This window comes from Tupaia chinensis, unplaced genomic scaffold (assembly GCF_000334495.1).
Source record: "Tupaia chinensis unplaced genomic scaffold, TupChi_1.0 Scaffold000197_1, whole genome shotgun sequence".
Taxonomy (NCBI): Eukaryota; Metazoa; Chordata; class Mammalia; order Scandentia; family Tupaiidae; genus Tupaia; species Tupaia belangeri.
In genome coordinates, this window is record NW_006159672.1 from 630916 (window position 1) to 656868 (window position 25953).

Sequence of the window (25953 nt, forward strand, 5' to 3'; positions counted from 1 at the left end):
GGATCTGTACAGGAGATAGACAGGGGCAGACAGCAAATATAGCACAAGGCTTTAGGAAGGCATCTTTTGAGGGCAGACTGCAGGCTCACTTTGAACCAAAGGGTAGCTTTGGGAATGTTCTCTCCCCTCTCTAGGCTCTGGGAAGCTCTTTAGGATGCAGATTTCCAAGATCCAGAGCAAATCAGGGCTCTGAAGGTGGAATTCAAGAATCTGCCTGAGAGTATGATGCTCAGCCAGATTGGAACTCACTGAACTAAGAGGTCCCCAAAGACCATTTCAGGAACTAGTTCTGTGGGTTCTATTTGTACAAGTACCTCATAAACTGGAGTGTGTTTAGATGGAACATGTTATTTTTTGTCATTTAGAATCACAGCTCTAGTTTAGCTCCAAACAGGGCTAGAGGAGGGGACCAAGTCCCATCCTATAAGAGAGAGAGAGAGAGAGTGTGTGTGTGTGTGTGTGTGTGCGCACATGCATGTGTATCTCCAGTCAGTGTCAGGGATTGTTAAGAGTGATGGATGAACTCTTACAATTTACACATTTCACCTGCCAAATTGTGGTTCAAGCAGCACCAGTAACCTAAACAAAATACTTCAACTCTTACCCAGCAGCGACTTCTTTAGATTCTGGCCAATTAAAGAGTTTTATCACGTGGACAAAAAAAAAAAAAATGCAGAAATGATTTGATTGTATTTTGCACCTTAGAGAAAGCTCTGTTCTAAATAAAAAAATGTTTTTAGTATCTAGAGCGGCTATGATTTAATCTTGATTCAGCACCTGTACACATACTTGCCTTCACACCCAGACAGGCGCAACACCTTTACTAGCCCACCAAAAGTGGCCCTGGCCTGCCTTTGTCATCCCCAAGGCAGAGCTCCAGAAGTAAAAGGATTACTGTGAGCATTTTCTACTGTTGGCCATAAGTAAACTGCAGCTAGCCCCAGGGAAGCTGCCATCTGCATGAGTAATTCATACAGAATATTAAAACTTCCCATCTATTTTGAAATCTAAACTGCATACTGTCCTTTTATCAATAACTGGCTGAAAAGAGATAACCAGTGTGTGCTCTGGGTTTAGGCCACACTGTCAGCAGATCTTAACTTTGGTGTTAGTGCAGCCGAGAGCCGGCAGGGTGGGCTGTACACATGGGGGAGTGCTCAGTTCTTCCCTCCTTTCCTGGAGTACCAAGAGAGGCAACAGCTGCGTGCTATAAATGGCAACCAAATACATTTTATGCGTTGATTCATCTTGATAAGATTTCTTGAATTTGTTCACATGAAATTCAATTGTGTACTTATTATCCTTCTTACTAATAAATCTGCTCATTTAGATTGGTGTTCTGTCCTATTAGGAAAATCTGTTTTTAATCAGTATTTTGATTTAATTATAAATTATTAATAGGGAGCCTCTTAGTCTGATTGCACTGAAAGATGTTTCTCAGTCCGAGCTTTGGGCGGAAGCAGAGGCCAGGGACAGAAAGCGAGCCTTTTCCTATTGATACCCTAACAGCAGCAGACTCTCGTGGGTCTCTGCTTCTGGGAGAATGAAAATGTCTCTCTTACGACACTTTTAAAGGTCAGCTGCATCTCCACACGCAGAAGAGAAGTGTTGGCATGGATATTTGTGACAGCAGTGTCGGTAGAGAAGAGATTATTTTTAGTTTTAAGAAAGAATAAATTCTACTTTCCTTTCCAAATAAGAATATTCTTCAGGACTATAGAGCACACATCATGAGATTTTTACCTTTTGGACCAAGGGTCTCAATTGCCTGTAAAGGCAATAGTCTAAGCTAAAAAAAAATGTTTGTACTCTGACATGACCCTTTGCTAACAGAACTAGTAACATCTACACAAATTCAAAATCCATCTCTTCCCAAACTAAAGTGAAAAGCACAGGTAAGGCTATTCTTGGATTGACTGACAAATGCAAGTCAGGCGGGGTAATTGAATGACCATTGTGTGGAGAGCAAAATTCAAAATACAAATGATTTTAATTTAAGTATTTGGTCTTCGGAGTAATATGCCTTCTGATGAATTTAATCAGCTGGCTTGATTTGGAAACAAAAGCAGATGAGTTTGCACGGTGCCATGTCCCCCAGTGAGCGTTGCTCTCCCTAGCCCATTAACCATGAAATAAGGAACGTCAACTTCTGTGTTTTCAGATTCCATTTTTGGCTGAAGGGATCAGGATTCATGGAGACAAAGTGACTGAAGCACTGAGGCCGTTTCATGAGAGAATGGAAGCCTGTTTCAAACAGCTGAAGGAAAAAGTGGAAAAGCAGTACGGCATCCGGACCATGGTAAGTGGGCAGCATCACAAGAATGGATGCCTCCGTGTCCCATTTTCCAAGAGACAGAAACTTACCTGTGTACATGCTGGCTGCTCGGGAAGTGGGATTTAAAGCACTGGGCCCCCTTTTGTAGGTCTGTCTCTCAGCCACTCAAAAACCTTTGGCACTTGGAAATATCAGGGTGAAAAAAAAATAGTAAAACATTTGTGAATTTGCTTGAACACCAAATGCTCTACTTGCTTGCCGTGAGCACAGCCCACCCTGAATGTTGTAGGGCAACAGAGAAATTGCAGAGGTCTACATGACTCAGCTGGTTTACAGAGTCCACGCTCGCAGTCATAGAGCATGCACCAAGGGTGAGAATAACCCACAAGGCAGTTAGCATTCATGGAATCCCACCGCAGATAGAGTCTGTTCTCAGTCTAAGGTTGGAGTCTAAGGGCCATAGTCATGAGGAGAAGTGGAGGTTACGGTGGTTTAAAATTGTTAGCAAAGACTTCCCTATTATTGGAAATGGTCATTGATCCAGGCCTGCCCCCCACTCCCACCCCCACTCCCCCAATAAAAACTTCAATATAGTCAGGGGAAGATATAGGGAGAGGTCTGGAGAAAGACTCTAAGCAAAGGCTGCAAGGCAGGGATTTGAATGGCAGACCAGAATCCAATATAGATGCCAGTGTACCTTGAACAAAAGAAAAACCAAGGGGAGCAGTTAGAAGGTACCTAACCTCCAAAAGTCTGGGGCAGGAGGCTCTGCTCTGGGTGAAGTACAGACCTGGGCTTTTGCTATGAGTTTATATAAGGTTTCTGGGAAAGAGCTGAGATCAGGAGTAAGATAAAAGAGCAACTTGTGATTTTTAATGATGCAAAAAGTCTTTTGGTTGAAGTCTTTTAACAGGCTTGAGATGTTGAGATAAGCCATGTCTCAGCAGCTCTAGAGACAAAGCCAAATATCACACATTAGAGTGCCTCCTGGTATAAGGTTCAGAATGGTGCTACCATCTTTCCTCAGTCTCTGGGAGCTCTGGTGGGTCCTGCTGTGACTGCCTGTGAGTCTGGTGGCATCAGGCATAGCACATGGCTCCCTTTCCCCATTGTTTAGGGATGAGGGGCATGTGGCAAAAAGAGGCAGTGAGACCTCTTCTCACCTACTAGAATCCCATGTCTGCTGGCTTGGAGATGTGCATGCACAGGTCTTCAAGTATCCTGCAAAAGGAAGGCAGCCTGAAGGAGGTGCTCTGCCTCTCATAACATATGGCACTTCACTCTAGTCCCTTTAGACTCAGGTGCCGAATGAGGTGCATCATTTTGGTTTCTTTTTTGGCCCAGTTCCATTTGTTGCCATTCTTTAAAGTTCTCAGCTGAACTTTCTGTTGAACTCATTTCCTTCTTTTCACACATTTAACAAACGCCAATTTAGTGCTCACCATGTGCAAAGGAACTTTCCCAAATATTTTACAGTATCAATTTCCTTAATCCGCCCAGTGCTCGGTTTTACAGATAAGGAAATGAGGACCCAGGAAGGTTAACTAGGCCAAGGTAACATGCTAGCAAGTGGTAGATCTGGGGTTCAAACTCCATGAGTCTATCTTCAGACTCCAGAGTGTGCTTTAAGCCACTGCTCTGTATTTTCCACTGTAGACTTTTTCCTCCTCTTGCACATGTGGTTGGAAATGCATGAGAGACAAGGACTCTTCTTGGGAGAGATTAATTTGGCTTTGATTGCAATGCTATACTCTCTCAGCCTTCCCACCTCTGCCAGGCATGGCCGAGCACCTGTGCTTCTAGGCCCAGGGCCTGGTGTTGATCAGATGAGAATGTCCTGGGTCCTGGGCCTGGCAGGGCACTAGCCTAACAAAGGCAACCATAACACAACTGCTGGACTTTGGTCTGAAATCCTAGCAGATAGAGACCTGGGACTGACAGGTGAACAGGCTTAGAAATCAGGGTGTTCTCCTTATGAGCCATGCTGAAGGACCCTTGTGCAAGTCGGGATTCTTGAGTAGTGCTTGATAGCTTTGGAGCTTGTAAGTCATTACAATCAGAGTGGAGTGGCAAGGAGAGTTTCGGAGTGCGTCACAGCACATCACTTCCAAAGTTTGACACCACTTTTAATTCTTTCTAAGAAATAAACACTTGTGAAATCTTGAAGTTTTCTTACTAAGTGAAAAGCTTACCTTTTTATCAATAATATAATGTATAAATTCAAAATTATAGAAAACCATCTGGCTCACCTAACATCCTTCATATCCCTTTCTCTGCTGCGATTCACTATTTCTTCCACACTTGCTGTTGGCACAGATAGAAAAAAAAGGGGCAGGAAGTTTAGGGGTGTTGTATGGGAGCTGGGGACATTGTGTGGGCAGCAAAGATATCTCCTAGTCAAGGACAAGTTTCCCCTGCTCAGAGGCAGCCGTCCTTGGCTGGACATTAGTGGTTTCCACCATACCCTGATGCAACATCATCTCCATCAGACTTTCTCATTTTCTGTGTAGGGGCAACCAGGGTATCTCAGGGGGTGGGGGGACTTATTGAGAAGGTAATCCAGGAACATAGGTAAAGGAACATTTACAGCCTTTATTATGCTTTGTCCTTTGGAGTTCCTTTCCGAGGCCTTCTCTAGCCTGGGACCCCAAAGGCTGGCTTGGCAACCAGCCTCCTTTGATCAGGAAGATCCCCCTGTCATACTCTGAGAAATGTGGCAATAAAAGGCAGTCTGGGATGAGCCTTTCCTGTCTTACCTACTTTGAAAACTTCAAGCATCTCAGAATACTTTAAGAAGCAATATAGTATCACCCTATTTTTTTTTTAAGATGGATTTAAAAATAAAAAAATCCATAGATGGGACATAAACCATTTTGTCAATTTTTTTTTTTCTTTTTGAGCTAGTGTAAACCATCAGAGGAGAATATATGGACGTTCTCTGACTTCTTAACACACAGGCCTCTCTGGCCTGCTCCATTTCGGCCTTCATCTTGCCAGTACTGGGACCACCTTTCCATGGACAAGCTCAGCAGCCTAGCTTCTCTTGATCCTTAGGGAGTGAGGTGTGCAGACCCCGGGGACCCTGGGGAAGAGTCCAGAAGTGCCATCTACATTCAGCGCCGTCCTACCCTCCTGCTGCCTTTGCTGCCCCGTAGCACACAGCAGGTGTTTGTGTTTGCCTTCGAGCTTGTTTTGTAAAAGACTTCCGTGTTTCTCATCAATCTTCATCTTTCTCTTCCTTCAAGCTTTGTGAGAAACTGGGGGACTTTGCTGGTTCTGCCTTTTCTCCACTGCTGTCCACTTCATCATGTTAGCCACTGTGAGTGCCAGGTTTTTCTCCTGAGCTCCAGACCCATCTTGTAAACTGTCTCTTGCAAACTCCTCTGGGGTGACCACCTAGACTCTTGCCCAGCATGTCCTGTTTTCTTTCTCCCTCATCCCTGGCTACTGTTAAACCTCCTACTGGTGTCCCATATGAGAAACCCCCATGCCAATTCTAGCCATGTTCTCTCGTGCTGGGGTTTGCCCCACACCTTTCCTCCTGAGTGGTAGCGTTCTGATTTGGCTCCCGGCCAGCAGGATTTCTCCTCTCTTGACGTCCCTCCAGTTGCCTGTAGAACCAGTCCCAGTGGTTCTCATACTGGCATCCAAAGAACCCTGGGGTTTCTCAGAGGCTCCAGGAAGGGGTGTTGTTTGGGAGGTTGGGGTGATAGCCCCTGATCCATGGGAGGGTTTCAGCTTGACCTGCTCCATATGCTGGAGATCTGTGGAACATTTCACTGAGGAAGCAAAGCAGTATCACACAGCTTACAAGAATAGCTGGGAGCCGGGGCTCTAATGAAGATACAGAGCTCCCCACACATGGCTCCGGAGTCAAGGCTCCTAACACCACATGTGCAGCCTTCCTGTCTGGCCCAGCCCATCTCCCACTCCTCACCATAGACCCTCCTCTCCAGATTGTAACCTGTCACCCTCTGGGTTTCCAGTGCACAGCTGGTATTTGCGTAACTTCTGGAAAGGTAATTTCCAGATAACTATGAAATATATCTGCTTTAAAATTCTAGTTGCTAGATTAAATTCTGCTAACCACCCTACCACCTCCGATACCCTATCCCGTCCATTTTTCACTGGCTAGAAAGTACACATGGCTGCAAGATGGGACATTACAGCTCAGCTGGGAGACAACAACACACAGCTCAGTCACTGGGCAGGACCAGAGGGTCACTCCTGCCAAGACAACTGTAATGAGTTTTTGCACCAGGCCATAATGACAACAACTGTAAGGGCAAGGAAAGCCACCGTCCACAGGGTGTCAAGCCTTACGAGCTTCACCTGCATCACTCCATTTAACCTTCACACTGGCCCTTGAGGCAGGGATGATTATTCCCTGTGTGCTCAAGAAGAGCATAGTGGTTTCATATTTTATGCAAGGTCGTAGCATCAGTATAAGAGCCTAGTTCTAACACCCTCGACTCCAAACTGCTGGTCCTGCTGCTAAGACAAGGAGGCATCAGTTTACTCAGGGTCCTGGAGCTACAACTTTCAGTAGTATGTGAGACTCTTAATTGCATCAGATGAAAAAAATAAGAGTCATGACTTCTTGATTTCTAGAGACTCTCCTCAATCAAGAAGGAATTGTGAGGCAAATGGCCCAGTAAAGGCCATGGTTGCACCCAGTGGGTACCTGACAAATACAGGACCTCAATAATGACTTCTGTCCTCCCTTGGCAAGAACCTTGATCTTGCCATCCTGCTTCTATTTATTGCAGTCCATACTCACATATTAAACCAATATTTAAGGTCATCTTCCAAGGGACATGGCCAGCCCTTGATGGTTGGTGGTAGGAGGCCCGAGGGCTGCTTTCTGGGCCTTCCCAAGAGCTGCAGTGAGGTTGTCCTCACTGCCTGTTTCCACATTCTGGTCCCTGACTGACTCCATCCAGTGCACCTATCCACTCAGTGTCCGAGTCCTCATGGCTGCTATGAAAATTATTTCCTCACAGGCCCAGCCATGGTGGTACAGGCTATAGGGAACTACTGCACAATACTGGAGGCCATAAGTAAAGGATTCTGGTTCATGTCCCAAGTCTACCCGAACATGCAGGGCATGCCCACAGGGACCACTAGAATACTGGTTGGCTGGGGGAGGATCACAATATAAAGATTTTTTTTCTTTCTCTCTCTCTGGAAATAAATAAAGTTAAAAAAATTATTTCATCGCTGTGTTGGAAACCAACATGCTAGATGGACACTCTTAGGAATGGGACTTATAGCACCAGGGCCCCACCCAAATGTTGAGCAGGTCAAGTCTCTCAACTCTGTGCGCCACTTCATTTCTTTGGATGTTGCTTCTCCACCTGCCCAGTAGAAAGTGGAAGATAAAGGCGGCATCTTCCAAGCCACAGAGATCACAGATAGACCTGCATCTGGCTCAGGTGCACCTACACTAGAATTTTCTCCCCAATTAGATGTTGACATTATCTGTTTTTCAGTGATACTTATTTTGGTAATATACAATAATAAGTCAAAGAGAGGACATTAAATTCCATCCAGACACCATTTTTCTGCAGAACACATCACTAAGTCACTACATAACAGGTAGGAGGAGTTTTCTCAACTCTGACCATGGCTTCATCTAATCCATTGCACCAGTCACGCCCAGGGGATAAAATCTACTTTCAGTTAAGCTGTGGTAGACTCATTTTATTCTAGAGAAGTTCAATCATTAAGGATTCATGTATTTTTGGTGATCTGCATGGCTTGTCAACATGCAGAGATGTACAAAATTCATCTAAAGTTCTTGCAAGTTTTTTAATCACTTTCTATTTGTTCCTTTAGACACTAAATTTTCTGGTCAGTACATTCCACTGTGACATTGGAATGGGTTGATCCATAGTGGTCTTGGGGTGTTGGGGTGAACTGAATTTCAGTTTTGAAAAGCTGGGTAGACCAGGTGGCATGGTGATTAAGGCAGCTGGATCCCATGTGGTGAGTCCTGGACCCAGCAGCTTGAAAAAATATGCTGAGTGCATGTGCATGCATACCTGAAATCTCAAGAGGAGAGCTGAGGACACTTGCAGTGTGGTTGGTTCATCCCTCTGAGGGATGCTTTTTCACTTTCACTCTCTCTCTCCCTTTCGCTCTCCTGGCAAGCACATGCACTCTATAGCAAAATAAAAATTAAAAAAAGATTAAGAAGCTAATATCTTTCTGATATTTTTCATAATATTGGATCAGGTTTCCAAAGTTCTCAAAATAATCATTTTCATTAATATAAAGCAAGTATGTGTACTTTTTCTGAGTGTGGACAATTGTGGTCTACATTCCATGCTGTTCAGATCAATTACTCCCAGTAATCTGGACACGCCAGGCACAGGAATCAAATCAGTCTCTCTCTCTTTCAGCCGTCAAGTCTGGACGACAGAAGAGGCAGCCGCCCTCGATCCATGGTGCGCTCTTTCACGATGCCTTCGTCATCACGGCCTCTGTCTGTGGCTTCTGTTTCTTCCCTCTCATCTGACAGCACTCCTTCCAGGCCTGGCTCTGATGGGTGAGTCAGGTTCAGCGGGAAGGGGAGGACGGGAAAGGGCTTTGGAGGATCCTCAGAAGAGCTGTCCAGAACCCTAGGTTTGGACAGTCATGTTTATCATGACTGAGGATTTTTTTTTTTAAATCATAATTTGAATGGAGACCCTCAAAGACTGTGTGTCCAGAATTAATTTCAGAGTCCAGAGAGTTGTTGAGAAAAATAGTTCTCACTTTAGGTACCACTTTGGGTAAGGTTTCCATCAAATTTACAAACTACAGTGAGTGTTCAGTCCTCTTCAGGTGTCTTAGAAGAAGCATAGTTACATTCCCTGCTGGCCTCCACCTTGTATCTCAAGCTTACCTGCAAGGGCTGGCATAGTCCGAGCCTGATGCAACCTCTACTGTCCACCAGTGGCATCATCTCTGCCTAATCCACTGTCATATGAGGCAGGCTAGTTAGACCACCTTCTTTTATTTTCTGACTTTCCTTTTTATAAAACTTTTTTTGAGAGCAGTATTTTTTATTTATTTTAGTTTTTACTGATGAGGTTTATTACTTTTTCGAGTAAAAAATACTGTGTAAGTTGAATAATTCTGAGAGTGATTATCTGACTTATACTATCTATGGCCACCCTTATGAATATAAGGCATGTTATCCCCTTTTAAAAGATTTGTTTTTACTGTGGTAAAGTAAACATAATGTAAAACTTAGCACTGGAACCACCTATTGTACAGTTCAGAGGTATTACACTTTGTGCATCCACATTGTGTGTAACCATTACTACCACTTGCTTATCTCTAAAATGCTAAAAATGAAACTCAGTATGCAGGGAACTCCCCAGTCCCCAAATCTCAGCCTCTGACATCCACCACTGTTCCTTTTGTCTCTATGATTTTGACCTATTTAAGTGCATCACACAAGTGAGATTATGTGCCACTTGCTTTCACAAGACTACTTTGGAGACCCATTTTTGCTCTTGAGTACCAGATAGCACAAAACAACTAAGAGAGGAACAAGAACCTACTAGTTAAGCTAGTTAACCAACATTCACTGAGTGTTCTCTGTAGCTCCTGCTTTAGTTCAGATTATTACAAATAGAATCTCAGTATCAATATATTTTTTTAAAGTCTTTATTTCTTTTTTTGGAGAGGTTTTTGCCATATAGGGCGCGTGCGCTCGCCAGAAAGACAGAGAGAGACAAGAGACAGAAAGCAAGAAATCATCCCCCCCCAGGGGGGATGGCCACGCTGCAATCCCTTCTCCTCTCAAGATCTTGGGCACACACACACACCCGGCGTGAGTTTAAGCCGCCGGGTCCAGGACTCGAACCGAGGCCCACTACATGGGAGTCCAGCAACATAGCTATTACGTTAACTGCTGGTCCCATTAAGTATATTTATTTCTTCCATAAGTGAAAAAGACAGACAAGAGTACCCCAACAGGGTCTTGATGCCACAGACCACCCCCAGCTTCACCCAAGCCCTGATCACATGTGCCCTGTGCTCTCAGGGAGGTCTCCAGACACTAACTCAAACCTGCCCGTGTTGCCTTACAGTGCACATGTTTTACCACTGTTGTACTTTTGGCCCCTACATATATATTTTTAGATTTCTACATTTCATGAAAGAGAGTCAGAGAGAGAGAGAAAAAAAAAAAGATAAGCACCCTCAATAGTCCCTTACACCACAGTCCTTCCCCCAGCCTTCCTCCATCAGCCAGGATCACAAGCACATGCCCATTGACCTGGCACACATAGGACGACCTGCAAACCGAATCCCAATCTTCCATGTGATCTTCAGCATGGCAGAGTGTGTCATGTTACTAGTGCACCATGGCTGGGCCGTTTTTTGTGCCAGGATCACAAGCACATGCCCATTGACCTGGCACACATAGGACGACCTGCAAACCGAATCCCAATCTTCCATGTGATCTTCAGCATGGCAGAGTGTCGTGTTACTAGTGCACCATGGCTGGGCCATTTTGTGTGTTTCTGACTGGCAAGCATGTAAAGTTTATGCTTATTATACAAAAAGAAGAAATGTTGCATGCAGTTTGAACCTCAGAGAAGGACTTTTAATTGCTTTATTGTTGAATTTGCACAGTTGTATGTTTGTCCAATTCCATTTGGTTTACAATTCATCACCCTATCAAAACCACAGGCTCCTAGCCCTCCAACATGCCGACACAAACTTTCAGAAAGCCCCAAGGGACAGCTCAACTCCAAATGCTCTTCGTTGCCAACAACTGATGTACCCAATGGGGAATTGCAAACTGTACCCACATTTTTTCTAACAATAATTTTTATCAGTGTCTGATCTTATAAGGCCAAGTCCATATGGAAATCCTCAATTTAGAGGTATTTAAATCATGTGTGCTTGTCACTTAGAGCAAGATTGCCAAAGAAATTTAATTCAACTTCTCCCCAAGAAAATCCCCAGGCTAGTTATGAGAAGGTTTTTATATTTCCAAGAACATAGGGGTTAGGGTGGAAATTGATATAGAGGTTTTGGATAGGAGAGTGTGTATTGTACATGGGCAGTCAGCTCCTTCCCTGGAGGCATTTGTTTAACCTTTAACTGGAAGGCATCTTTATTAGAGTCCAGAGTTTTGTTCATTCTTGGGGTTACCACCCTTTGCTACCCAACTAATATGGAGGAAATGAGACTTTGGTCTCAAAAGGCATAGGTTACATCCAGAATAAAGTTCATCCTGTCAGCAGTTGCTTCTCATAATGTGAAAATTTTAAAGCCTACCCTGTACTTCTCTTGGTTCTTGGTATACTTATCAGGATTTCATATCATCAGTCTTTTCCCCGAACTGAAAGGTGTACACTAATTCTTCTTCTTCTCTCTCTCTCTTCTGCCTACATTGTCCCACAAAACATAGAATAATTCATGAAGATTTTGAGTTGTGCTTGTACTATAATAGATATATTTAACACCTAAGGGATGTAGATTTATTGGATAATGCATATCCAATTGGAAAAATCCAGGTATCTCAAAGTGTTATAATGATTAAAGAGAATATATGTTATCAATCATTTTGAATATCAAAATTTTATTATAGAAAAAGTGAAGGCATATACAAAGTAGACAGAATAATATAATGAGGCCCCATGCCCCATCAGCTACTGCACCAATTATCAACACCCAGCCAGTCTTGTTTGAATCTGTGACCTATCCATTCCTTCCTCCATATTAATTTTGTAGCATATCTAAAAATCACATAACTCTATTCATTAGGATTTTAATATAAATGTCTAAAAGATAAGCACTCTTTTTAAAAAGCATCACACTATTGCTCGATTATAAAATAGTAACAGGAATTTCATATTATCATAGTATATTAGTTAATTTTCTATTGTCATAAATGTCATTTTCTAAAGAGGGGTGTGTGTGTGTGGGGGGGGTATTTAAAACACGATCTCCTTGTGTCATTATCCTCCCACCTCAGCCTCTCTAGAACCACATACCACCATTCCAGCCTCTTCCAGACAGACTCTATGTTTCCCGCACTGGCTATGAGCTTGCAGTCCTTCTGCCTTTTCCTCCCTGGTAGCTGGATTATAGATGCATGCCATCACCCTGACTTTTTAGGATGGGCCAGGAATCAAAACCTGGCCTCTCATGTAGTCTCAGCTTGCCAAACAGCAGTGTGTGACTGTGTCTGGGCCAACTATATATATATATATAGTTTTGAAACAAGATCTAAATATACAGTTTTTGTTTGAAATAAGATCTAAATATACAGTTTATTTGAAATAAGATTTAAATAATCTTTACCTTGTATTTGGTTTATAGTATCTCTTCAAGGTCCTTTTTTTCTTTTTATTTTTTGGAGAGGTTTTTTTTTTGTTTTTTGTTTGTTTGTTTTTTGCTATAGGGCGCGTGTGCTTGCCAGACAGACAGAGAGAGAGAGAGAGACAGAAAGCGAGAACTCACCCCCCAGGGGGAATGGCCACGTCGCAATCCCTTCTCCTCCATTCTCCTCTCGGGATCTTGGGCACGCACGCACACGCGCCCGGAGTGAGTTTAAGCCACCGGGTCTGGGACTCAAACCGCGGTGGACTATGTGGGAGTCCAGTGACATAGTCATCACGCTAACTGCTGGTCCCTCAAGGTCCTTTTTTTATCTTTTTTTTTTCTTTACTTATAATCTATTTGTTGACAGATCTAGGTTGCTTATCCTGTTGAGTTCTACTTAGTCTGGATTTTGCTGATTGTGTGCCTTACAACATTGTTTGACATGTATCTCTATCTGTATTTCCTGCACATTGGTAGTTGAATCTAGAAACCGAATCAGATTCAGGTTTGATTTGGGGACAAAACGACTTGATGAGTAGTTATATGTTCTTACATTCAAAGGCACATTCTATCTGCTGTCTCTCTTTTAGTGATGGTAACAGCTATTGATAATCAATGCTTAAGTTCAATATAATTACTGTTCAAGCAGTACGACAGAGAGACAGAAAGCGAGAACTCACCCCCCAGGGGGAATGGCGACGTCGCAATCCCTTCTCCTCCATTCTCCTCTCGGGATCTTGGGCACGCACGCACACGCGCCCGGAGTGAGTTTAAGCCACCGGGTCTGGGACTCAAACCGCGGTGGACTATGTGGGAGTCCAGTGACATAGTCATCACGCTAACTGCTGGTCCCTCAAGGTCCTTTTTTTATCTTTTTTTTTTCTTTACTTATAATCTATTTGTTGACAGATCTAGGTTGCTTATCCTGTTGAGTTCTACTTAGTCTGGATTTTGCTGATTGTGTGCCTTACAACATTGTTTGACATGTATCTCTATCTGTATTTCCTGCACATTGGTAGTTGAATCTAGAAACCGAATCAGATTCAGGTTTGATTTGGGGACAAAACGACTTGATGAGTAGTTATATGTTCTTACATTCAAAGGCACATTCTATCTGCTGTCTCTCTTTTAGTGATGGTAACAGCTATTGATAATCAATGCTTAAGTTCAATATAATTACTGTTCAAGCAGTACCTTAACAACAGACCCTACTGCATAGCCATGTGAGACTTAAAAAAACGATAAATAGCAAATGTGTTTTTTACTCTCAACAGTCTATACTTTCAATGGATTTTAAATGCAGTTGTATGCCTGATCCTCCCTTCTTAGTCATCTAAGTGTTGATTTCCATTCTATATGCCCCATATTGGGGAGCAAATTTAATGTAACCATTCCATTGGTTCTTAATTGAAGTAGTGATTTTGTTCTAAAATTCCTATTCAGAAACAAGTATAACAGAAACCACAACAAGGATGAAAACATGATGGCTTTCTAAACTTTCTGCTCTTGAAATTACTTTTCCCTTGAGGAAACCAATTTATGCTCCAGGTGGTCAAGGAAATCAAGCTTGCTAGTTACTGTGAGGCTAGGGAGGTCCCAAGAGCAGACTCAGGACCGACCTAGCTTAGTCTGCAGTGGAATGGAATTTGTCATGCCACTGAGTTTGGGGACTGCCTGGACATTGGGTAATGAGCTTCTGTGAATCCTCTGGGCTTCCTGTTTTCCTTCTCTTGACCATATGAAACTGTTCTGGAGACCATAGTTTAAGATACATTTATCAGAAATCACAGTATAGACTCTCTCTCTTATTCATCGGTACGACTATAACTCCTTTTAAGAGATTGTAGCTCTTTTTAGATACCATTTTCATGTGCTATATAGAAATTTCTTTCCTCCTGAGTTGTTGGAACTCCAGGTGTGCACCACTGCGCCCTTCTTTGTAGCATGGTCCAGGAATCAAATCTGGGTCTCTGTGTATTGTATTTTGAAAATAAAAGATCCTAATAACACCACTTTATGTATGAGTTATATCGTAAGGTTTTTAAGGTATTTTCATTCCTGTATCTATTTTGGCCTTTTCTCCTAACTCCTCTTTTACAACAGGAGTATAAGGGATGGGTTTTCTTTTTTAAGAGGTTTTTGCTATATAGGGTGCGTGCACTCACCAAAAAGACAGAGAGAGACAGAGAGACAGAAAGCAAGAAATCACCCCCCTAAGGGAAATGGCCATGCCACAATCCCTTCTCTTCCATTCTCCTCTCAGGATCTTGGGCACGCACACACACGCACCTGGAGTGAGCTTAAGCCACTGGGTCTGGGATTTGAACTGCAGTCGACTACGTGGGAGTCCAGTGATATAGCCTTTATGCCAACTGCTGTTCCCCAAGGGATGGGATTTTGATCTTAGAATTGGACCTATTTCTTCCTCCTCTTCCTCCTCGTATGACTATACAAGAAACAGGATGGACGTGGCAATCTGATATTAAAATAGTCAACTGCAATAGTGTGTAGAGATATGTGTATACACAAATTGCACACTGACATTTTGACAGGTGACTTAGAAATTAATCCAAAATCCTCTTCGAAATGAATCCAAAATCCTCTTACTCAATAGTCTATTAATTTGTTTCCACACAGACTGGTGTCAGTAAGCAGAAGGGTGGTAGTGTCCTTGTTCCCTTTTGTAAGTGAGAACATCAGATTCCTAGAAGATAAGAGGGCTTTATCAGGGATCACTGGCCAGGGGTAGAGTTGGAATCCAGGCCTACTGTCTCTAGCTTGGTTCTGGCTGAAAATCTGAGGGCATCTTTAAGTACCCATGAGCTCAAATCTGCTTGCTTCTGACTGAGCCTTGATATTCACATGGAAACAAACAATATATATGTAATCATAGAAACTTGGTCAGAATTAAAGTACCAGAAATTTATTTGCATTGGTATCTGTCTAGTTTCCCCCAGTGTATTTGTAAATATTTCAGTATAAATCTCTTAAAGCGAAGGGTTCCCCTTTTGAAATATACTCGGAATACAATCCTACATAATAAACAGTCGTTCCCTAAGATGATTGCTGAATAGTGGTCAGACTTCACATTTGCCCTGCTGTCCTACAAGTGTTCTATCTTTTTCTAGTTTGTTTTTATTGGGATTCAGACAATTGGTTTAGATCCTTATATCTGATTGCTACTTATCTGAAATCCCCCTTGGCCTTCCTTTTCAAATCATTCCTTTTTTTTTTTTTTTTTTTTTTTTTTTTTTATAAACTTCTGCAATTCCCAATGAGCACTTAGATGAATTGTGAGTGATTTTACATATGTCTGCAGGGTGAAAAAGCAATTGCTCTCCTATTAAAGCATCATTGATTTAAAGCACCATTTCCTTTAGGTTTGCTCTGGAGCCTCTCCTGCCAAAGAAAATGCACTCCAGGTCCCAGGACAAGCTGGACAAGGATGAGCCAGATAAGGAGAAGAAGGACAAAAAGAAGGAGAAAAGGAACAGCAAACATCAAGAGATATTTGATAAAGAATTCAAACCCACCGACATCCCCCTACAGCAGTCTGAGGCTGTGATTCTTTCAGAAACGGTAATGTGCTCTCACTGCATTCGCTTCTGGGACCTACCCTTGCTCCACAGGAGAGCCAGCAGGGCTATCAATTGGATGGTACTGAATTTGCTGTACAATAGTAACTTGAAAACCTGGGATCCCCTTCAACCCTAATCTTGAATAACCTGGTGCTGTCGGGCATTTATTTTGGCCCTTTCTCCGAACTCCTCTTTTATACCAGGAGTATAAAGGATGGGATTTTGATCTTAGAATTGGACCTATTTCTTCCTCCTCCTAATATGACTTACTATGACAAGAAACAGGATGGACGTACCAATCTGATATTAAAATAACCAACTGCAGTCGTGTGAAGATGTGTGTGTACAAATGTGCACACTAACCTTTTGACATGCGACTTAGAGTCAGAGATGCAGAGGAAAGGATTCGTGTCTCTGGAGGATGCTTGTCTTAGCCTTCCTCCTCCATGCCACAGGGTCAGGTCAAGCTCTTTGTTAGCAAGGCCCACACATTTCTAGGCTCTCTGCAGCTCTGTTGGACTTGGCTTTAGATTATGTCCTAACATCTCAGAAGAGGAACAGGAATGCTTTCGTTGTCAGTAAACAGGACTCTGTGTGTACTAATGCCTATCTCTCACCACTTCCTTTCTGAAAATCTCTAAGCCCTAGTTATGGCCCAAGTGTTATAATCTGCTCAGTCGGAATCCAAAGCCCCTTGTCTCTGGGTTCACCAGCTGGACTCAGTGCCACGTCATCCTCCTCTGCCTCATCTGCTCTGGGTTTAAATCTCTTGGCCATCTTTCAGAAGGATTTACAGGGACTTAGCATGACGTGTGTTGGTGAGTTGATATTAAAAACGGATCCCAATGAATCCTATTTATTCCACAGTCCTGGATGTGTGGCACAGTGAAATCTTTGGAGCACACTTATTCCAGGATTTATCCTGGGGGTGCTGATCCTCCCAGAAATGCAGGGCAGTGTTAGGAGTCTGAGTGCAAAAAATGAGACGCAGACTGCTGGGGTGAATTTTATTCAGAAAGTGCTATTTGTAGACTAGAGACAAAAATAAAGAAGAGGTTCTCACAGGCTGTCAGCTTCAAAGGTGGAGTTAGGCTCAGAGCTGCGTTCCCCTAGAAATGGATGGGCATTTGCCTGTTTAATGGCCAGAATGTGCCTGCCCTGGGCAGTAGCCCGTGACCTCACCAGTTCCTCTTGGCTGCAGTTAAAGGTTGCCTGATCAAAGGGCTCAGGTGGGACCATCTTTTAATGACACATATTTCACTGCTTGCTTATGCCTTAGAAACCAGGAGGTATGTTTCATCCAGGCGCCACTCAGACTGTGGTCACATGTTGCTTGGCAGACAAGCCAGGTACCTTGTAGAGGTACAAGGCAGATACCAGAGCCATGACTCGGCCTTCAAGAAGATGAAGGCTGGGGCTAGCAGGTGGTGTAGTGCTTAAGGCTCTGGACTCCCACATGGCTGAGCATAGTTTGAGTCCCGGACGTGGAGGCTTGAAACTCACACCAGGTGCTTGTGCATGCAAGCTCCAAATCCCACGAGAGCAGTGGAGGAGAAGGGATTGTGGTGTAATCATCGCCCCTGGGTGGTTGAATTCTCACTTTCCCTCTTACTGCCTTTGTCTCTCTCTGGCAAGCACACTCCTCCCCACCCCCTATTGGAATAAAAAAACTTTAAAGAAAAGAAAAGAAAAGAAAGAAGCTGAAGGCTCCTCTGAGGCCTTTGGACGTATGCTGTGTATACAGTTGGCATGTGGCATCAGGGTGCCCAGGGGTATCAGGGCCCCAGCCAAAGCTGGCTGTAAGTGCCCAGGCATTGGGTCTCAAGCAACAAGATTCAGAGGCTCTCTGTTCAGAAAGTTGGGAGCCAGTGACCTCTCAGGGCAGGCTGAAATTGCCTCTCAAGTCCCAGGTAGACTTCTCAAATCTCAAAACATTGTAACTTGGCAAGGGTATCGACAAGCGTTTTTTGAATGTTTATGAAGTGCCAGACGTTGTGTAGGTCTTTCACACTTTTAAAAAATTTTTTTAATTTTATTTTTTTCCTAGAGGTTTTTGCTATAGGGTGCGTGTGCTCGCCAGACAGACAGACAAAGAAGACAGAGAGACAGAAAGCGAGAAATCATCCCCCAGGCGGGATGGCCACGCCGCAATCCCTTCTCCTCCCTTCTCCTCTTGGGATCTTGGGCATGCATGCACACGTGCCCAGTGTGAGTTTTAAGCCACCAGGTCCGGGACGCAAACCGCAGTCAACTGCATGGGAGTCCAGTGACATAGCCATTACACTAACTGCTGGTCCCCACACTGTTTTTTTTATTAAAGTTCTGTTTTAAGCTGTTAAAATGGAGGGCCTCAGAGAAGTTGAACCAAGTAGCAGAGTTGATCACAGCACTGTTGTGTGGGGAGAAGTCCTAGGATATAACAGGTGCTGAGCCATCATAGCATAATTCCTGTTCCTCCCATGGCAGCCCCGCCCCTGCCGAGACACTTATAATAGAGCTAGGTGCAGTGCCACATGAGTGTCCCATGGCTGGTCCTAAGGACCCCAGGAAGGCCACAGGAACTCATCAAGCTCAGATCCCAGAAACTTGACCTTACTGTCAGCACCTAAGTTTCAGAATGACCATAGCCACGCACCAAGAGGCCAGGAATCCTGACCTCCCACCAGAGCCAGTAAGGGATAGGAGCCAGCAAAGTCTGTGAAGACAAAGTCAGCCACCTGGAGTTTCCTATAAAGATCTTCACGTGCCTGTGACCAGCCATGTGCCACAGGGTAGGGTGGACCTCCCTTCCTGGCCTGGAAGCTTATCTGGAGCAGAAGCCACAACCCACTCCCTGGGACAACACCAGCGCCCCCTAGTGTTTCCTGGAATTGCTGGGGTTGCCATCACTTTTCCTTTCCCACAGGCTTCTGGGAGCTTCTGCAAAGGTTTTCCCTCACCCCTTGGGGCTAGGTTCAGCTTTCTGCTTGATTTGCATCATCAACAATTTCATGACCTTTAGCTGAGCCTCTCTGAGCCTGGGGCCTGCAGGCTACAATTTGCATCTCACCAGTAAAGCCTCCTTACGCTCTCTGTATCAGAATGTGCCTGCCAAGGGCTGGGCAGGAGAGAATGGAGAAGCACCTGCACCCATAGGGACCCTGAGTCTCTGCAGCTGGCCTGCGTGCACCTTCGCCCTCAAAGAGCCCAGGCATTTTCAGACTTCCCACAGCACCTAGGCTGCCTAGAACTCAGTTGTTATTGCAGATGAGGGAGAAATCATCCCCCAGGCGGGATGGCCACGCCGCAATCCCTTCTCCTCCCTTCTCCTCTTGGGATCTTGGGCATGCATGCACACGTGCCCAGTGTGAGTTTTAAGCCACCAGGTCCGGGACGCAAACCGCAGTCAACTGCATGGGAGTCCAGTGACATAGCCATTACACTAACTGCTGGTCCCCACACTGTTTTTTTTATTAAAGTTCTGTTTTAAGCTGTTAAAATGGAGGGCCTCAGAGAAGTTGAACCAAGTAGCAGAGTTGATCACAGCACTGTTGTGTGGGGAGAAGTCCTAGGATATAACAGGTGCTGAGCCATCATAGCATAATTCCTGTTCCTCCCATGGCAGCCCCGCCCCTGCCGAGACACTTATAATAGAGCTAGGTGCAGTGCCACATGAGTGTCCCATGGCTGGTCCTAAGGACCCCAGGAAGGCCACAGGAACTCATCAAGCTCAGATCCCAGAAACTTGACCTTACTGTCAGCACCTAAGTTTCAGAATGACCATAGCCACGCACCAAGAGGCCAGGAATCCTGACCTCCCACCAGAGCCAGTAAGGGATAGGAGCCAGCAAAGTCTGTGAAGACAAAGTCAGCCACCTGGAGTTTCCTATAAAGATCTTCACGTGCCTGTGACCAGCCATGTGCCACAGGGTAGGGTGGACCTCCCTTCCTGGCCTGGAAGCTTATCTGGAGCAGAAGCCACAACCCACTCCCTGGGACAACACCAGCGCCCCCTAGTGTTTCCTGGAATTGCTGGGGTTGCCATCACTTTTCCTTTCCCACAGGCTTCTGGGAGCTTCTGCAAAGGTTTTCCCTCACCCCTTGGGGCTAGGTTCAGCTTTCTGCTTGATTTGCATCATCAACAATTTCATGACCTTTAGCTGAGCCTCTCTGAGCCTGGGGCCTGCAGGCTACAATTTGCATCTCACCAGTAAAGCCTCCTTACGCTCTCTGTATCAGAATGTGCCTGCCAAGGGCTGGGCAGGAGAGAATGGAGAAGCACCTGCACCCATAGGGACCCTGAGTCTCTGCAGCTGGCCTGCGTGCACCTTCGCCCTCAAAGAGCCCAGGCATTTTCAGACTTCCCACAGCACCTAGGCTGCCTAGAACTCAGTTGTTATTGCAGATGAGGAGGGGCCCTAAGCACTGAGCTCCCCCTTGTCAGCACAGGGCAGTTCTGGAGGTAGGGCAGTTCTGGAGGTAGCCCTGTCGACAGTGGCCCTGTGTCATTTACCAGAGGGCCTAACCCTTTCTCCAAATCAAGGGCCCATGCCCTCATTTCAGCCCCAACAGCCTCTACACTGGCCCTGGCCTGGCAGACCACTTCCAGGGCAGAGGCCACAGCCCACATTCTAGTCCTGTGGAGTCCTCCGAGGCACTAAGCCCAGAGCCAACCCCCTACCTGCCCTTCCTGGGGAGGGTGAAGGAGGGATCTTCACCTGTCCTTTTCACCTGATTAATAACCTGTCTAACTGCTCCCACCTCAGAGTATTTTGTAATTGCTGGTGTTCCCCAAGGCCTAATGATCTGAGACCAAGTTGTAAGAAATATATAAATAAAATTTACTGATGTAACAAACAGAAAAAAAGCTTAGGTGGGAAAAAGTCAAGTGCATCCAAAAGGCAGAGACTAGGAGGAAAAGTGCAGAGAGAGGTAGAGGAGAAAGGAATCCTACCCAGTAATGATGTTGCACGAGAAAAGGCATAAAGGAGAGCAATCAAGGAAGTCCCTCCAGGAGCTCCTAGACTTCCACATCCTCAGCAATGAATACCACATAGGAAGAGCACACCCCGGGCACTCTGGCGCTGAGTGGGCCGTTTGCCCCAATCTTGACCTTTGGGGGCTGTCCTGTGTATCCTCACTTGGCTTCTGAGCAGCTTTCACGTACATTTCTGTTCAGCAAGTCCGTGATGTGCTCTCTTCCAGGCTGTGTGAACTGATTATTGCAAGACCCCACGTTGGTCTTCTAGACTACATAGCAAGGTCCCACATGCTCAGTGGCCCAAACAATATATCCTGCCCAGTTCTGGGGCCTCAAAGTCCAAGAAGAGAGGCATCAGCAGAGTCAGTTCCTCCCAAGGGCTGCAAGGGAGGGTCCGCCCCTTGCCTCTCTCCAGCCTCTGGTGATTTATGGCAGCCTTTGGCATTTTTGCAGCTTTTGGAAGCATCACACTGGCCTCTGCCCTAATCTTCACACGCTATTCTCCCTGTATGTATTTGGGTCTCCGTTTCCCCTTTCTGAAAGGGCACCAATCGTCTTGGATTAGGGCCCACCCTCATGACCTTATGTCGATAATTCATAAAGACCTTGTTAGCAGGTACGCTCACATTCTGAGGAACTGGGTTAGAGCTTCAGCATGTGAATTTTGTGGTGATACATCTCAGCCCATTACAGAACCCTAACTTTGATCTTTCTGTTCCTCCCATCTAGATAAGTCCCCTACGGCCCCAGAGACCGAAGAGCCAGGTGATCAATGTCATCGGAAGTGAAAGGCGCTTCTCCGTGTCCCCATCATCACCATCTTCCCAGCACACACCCCCTCCGCTCACTCCAAGGGCCAAGCTCAGCTTCAGTTTGCAGTCCAGTAAGTAGAACATTTTCCTTTCTGAAATGTATGACATTGTTCTCTGCTTCCCTTGATGGAAGACTCTAAAGTTAGAATCACTTCCTCCTGTGGCAGGAGATTGGGAAAGTTTGGATAAGCTCCTGACTTAGAGCATCCCTTAGACAGGATCTGGTCTTCAACAAATTAGGCCAAAACCCAGTCCTCAGCTTCCAGAGCTCAAAGGACAGAAAGCTGGGGTCTGTCCCAGGCTCTCAGCCTTCTGCGTTAGGAGAGGATTTAAAAGGCATGTGGGGCAGCTGCCATTTCATAGCACAGGATGCTGAGTCATGCAGGGGCCTGGGCCTTCTTGCACCTAGGAAGAATGGACAGTGGAGAAGTATTTCTGGGCAGCTTGGAAGGGCCACAAGGCATAACTTACTTGGGGAAGGAGAAGTTGCCAAATTTCTGACCAAGTAATACAAACTTGGTGACACAAAGCAGTTTTAGTGGCCAAAAGTCTGAAATCAAGGCAAGTTGGTTCCTTCTGGAGGTTCTGAGGGAGAATCTGTTCCATGACTCTCTCCCAGTTCCCAGTGGCTGCTAGCAACCCCTGTCAATCCTTGGCTTGTGGCTCATCACAATAACCTCTGCCTTCAATGTCATATGACCTTCTCCTCTGTGCCCCTCTCTTTGAAAGGACACAAGTCATTAGATGTAGGGTCCACCAACAATCCAGGTGATTTCATCTCAAGCTCTTAACCAATTTCATCTGCCATGGCCCTGTTTCCAAATAGGTTACATTGTGAGGCTCTGGGTTGATCTCAGAGTTCCAGATTTTGGAGGGATGCTATTCATCCCACTAAGTGGTAACCAGTATTTCACTATTACCCATCAGAGAGAGAAAATCTTGGCAGAAAAAGGTGAGAGAGAGTGAGCGCTGCAGCAGAACAAGGGAGTGCTTCTTTTTTTTTTTTGCACCAAAATAAACTCATGCTTTAATTTAATTTTCCATGAACTTTTTTTCCTTCCTTTTTAAAATTTTTTTTTATCTTTTATTATTTTTATTATCATCATAATCTTCTTTATATTACTTTGGATTACATATAACTTTACAGTGTATTACATTGCTTTTTCAAAAGGGAATGCCATACATGTCAGTCAGTACAAGGGAGTGCTTCTTTTCATGGCAGGAAAGAGCCCCCTGCCCTGTGCAGTGGGTTCCACTGACAACAAAGAGTTGTCCTTTGTGCTGAAAGTGGAGCAATAGTGATCCTGGAAAATATCAGGTGGTGGTGAGTCATGGCTGCAAGGTTGGATAGATGAAGCTTAATTAAGTAAGCAAAGAGTTCTCTGGTGTTGAAAAGGAGATTGTCTCTGAGTAGAACATCTTCACATTCTTTCACTGTTATTACATGATCTTTTCCTTAAAATAGTTTTTATTTTATTTTTATTTTAAGATTTCTGTCAATAGGGCATGTGTGCTCGCCATAGAGAAAGAACGAAACAGAAAGACATTAAGAGGGAAAGTGAGAAATCACCCCTTAGGGAAGATGGCCACCCCACAATCCCTTCTCCTATCAGGATTTTTGGGCACACATGCACATGTGCCCAGCGTGATTTTCAAGTCACCGGGTCCAGAATTCAAACCACAGTCAACCATGTGGGAGTAAAGCTCCTTAACTACTATGCCACTTGCTGGCCTCTATTTTTAAAGGTTATAATAAAATATTTAAAATAGGCATCATTGCTACTGCTACAGACAACAGCTTAGTGGTTCTTCAAAAGTTAAACATAGAATTACTTTATGACCTAGCAATTCCAATCCTGAACTTGTACCCAAAGAGGTGAAAATTAAGACTCAGATATTTATGTATGAATGTTAATAGCATTCTTCACAAGAGCCAGAAGATGGGAACAAACCAAATATCCATAAAGGGAAAACAGATCAACAAAATGCACCAAAAGAAATATCTATGCAATAACATATTATTCAGTCATAAAACAACTGGAATTTTGACACATGCTGTAATATGGATGAATCTAAAAATATCATGCTGAATGAAATAAGCCAGTCCAGAAGGACAAATACTGTGTGATTCTACTTACATGCAATATATAGAACTAGCTGATGGTATCGTGGTTAAGGCAGCTGGATTCCATATGGTCAGTTGCTTGATTCATCTCCTAGACCCTGTGGCTTGAAAAACAAGCTGGGCACATTTGCATGCATGTCCAGAATTCCGAAAGGAGAATGGAGGAGACAAGATTGCAGCTTACCATCCCCCATGGAAGATGCTTTCTTGCTTTCCCACCCACTGCTCACTCTCTCTCTCTCCAGAAACCAGAGAGTACATTTGCACCCTCTGGCAAAACTAAAAAAGAAGGAAAAAAAAACAAATAAACAAATGTCTAAAATGGACATATTGGGACTTATTGCTGGAGACAGAGGCAGAATAGAGATTACTAATGGCTGAAGGGAGAGAGGAGTTGGGGCTTCATGCTTAATGGGGACAGACATACTATTTGGGATGATGACAATGTTTTAGAAATGGATAGTTGCACAACACTGTCAATTTAATCAATGCCACTGAATTGTACACTAAAAGATGATTAAAATGACAAATTTTATGCTACAATAAAATAAGCAGGCACCAATCATAATGGTAGTCACTCAGCCAGAAGCCTCCTTGCTCTGTTCAATCCCGTGGCAAAGCCTTCTTACAGGCACAATTCCCTGCTTCAGAAGCATTTCCCTAATGAAGGATTTTTCATCAGATGAATCACTGGGGAACACTCCAAAAGAGACTCCTGGTAAAAATATCAATTTTTCTTTCTTTAATATAAAAGAAAACAAATTATTTTTAGGAGTCTCAACAAGAGTTGAGAAAATATCCTGCCTTAATGATTATCCCTCCGTTTGAAAATGGCTACTTTTTCAGTTTACTTTAAAAATCAATTGTACTTCCCCTTGGCTTATTTAAAGCCACAGCCACAGTAACTGCTACTGCTAATAACTTCATTTCATACAATTGTGGGTTTTCCTGTTGAGAGAGATTTGAAAGGTGGGTGGCTGGTTGTATGCCATGTTATTAGACTTTGCTTAGTGAAGCTCTCCAGGTAATAACTGCAGGAGGCTGGCTACAGAGTCCTGGCAGAGCTTTGAAAACGGCAGCCCTAGACAGTCCTGTGACACCCACTGTTTAGATGCCACTGCGGCAAAGGGACCTGAGAGGGGATCAGAAGAGACCAGGGCTGATACTGCTATTTTTACAATGGATTGACGCCTCACTTTAAACTCTGGTTTTAGCTGTCAGACGATGCTTGCTGTTCTCTTTCTATAACACTGCTATTAGAAAGGGGTCTCACCCCTCTGTTCTCTATGCCTCCCTGCTCTCCTCTCTGCCCCTCACAGAGAGAACATGGAGCAAGCTCAGTGAGTGATTACGCTTACTAGGGATGTTGGTCTGATTTTGAGATGATTTTGATTTCCCAGGTTTGGAGCTGAATGGCATGACTGGAATGGATGTGGCCGATGTTCCTCCTCCTCTGCCTCTCAAAGGTAGCATGGCAGATTATGGGAACGTGATGGAAAGCCAGGACTTGATGGGCTCGCCAACACCTCCACCCCCTCCTCCACATCAGAGGGTATGTCAGAAATATGAAACATAGATTTTTTTATTAATTTCCCTCTACCCAATAGGAGTCCTTCATTGTAGATATTCGTGGGTTTACCTTGGGCTAGTGAGCATATGAGTAAAACCATATGATGGGCCGCAGTTGGATTCTGAGAAAAGACGTCTAAGCAATAAGGACTTTAGTATGTAAGAACTGTGGTTCTGTGTCATTATCAATAACTACACTGAAAAGCACGTTCCAATATCATGCCTCTAGAATTAGGAAAAGAGAGATACAAGTTCCAAACACTTGTCATCGCCACAGAAGTAATTCCACTGGAAATGCAATT

The 25953-nt window shown here is 44.3% G+C and overlaps 1 protein-coding gene across 1 annotated transcript in view; it reads left to right on the top strand.

The window, feature by feature from the left end:
• DOCK1 (dedicator of cytokinesis 1) overlaps nucleotides 1-25953 on the top strand; it is a 597377-nt gene that overhangs the window by 566679 nt on the left and 4745 nt on the right. The window contains exons 56-60 of the mRNA XM_014587219.2: nucleotides 2162-2299; nucleotides 8680-8825; nucleotides 15988-16186; nucleotides 21875-22028; nucleotides 25483-25634. Coding sequence (XP_014442705.1) covers nucleotides 2162-2299; nucleotides 8680-8825; nucleotides 15988-16186; nucleotides 21875-22028; nucleotides 25483-25634 — 789 coding nt within the window. The remainder of the gene's footprint in view (nucleotides 1-2161; nucleotides 2300-8679; nucleotides 8826-15987; nucleotides 16187-21874; nucleotides 22029-25482; nucleotides 25635-25953) is intronic.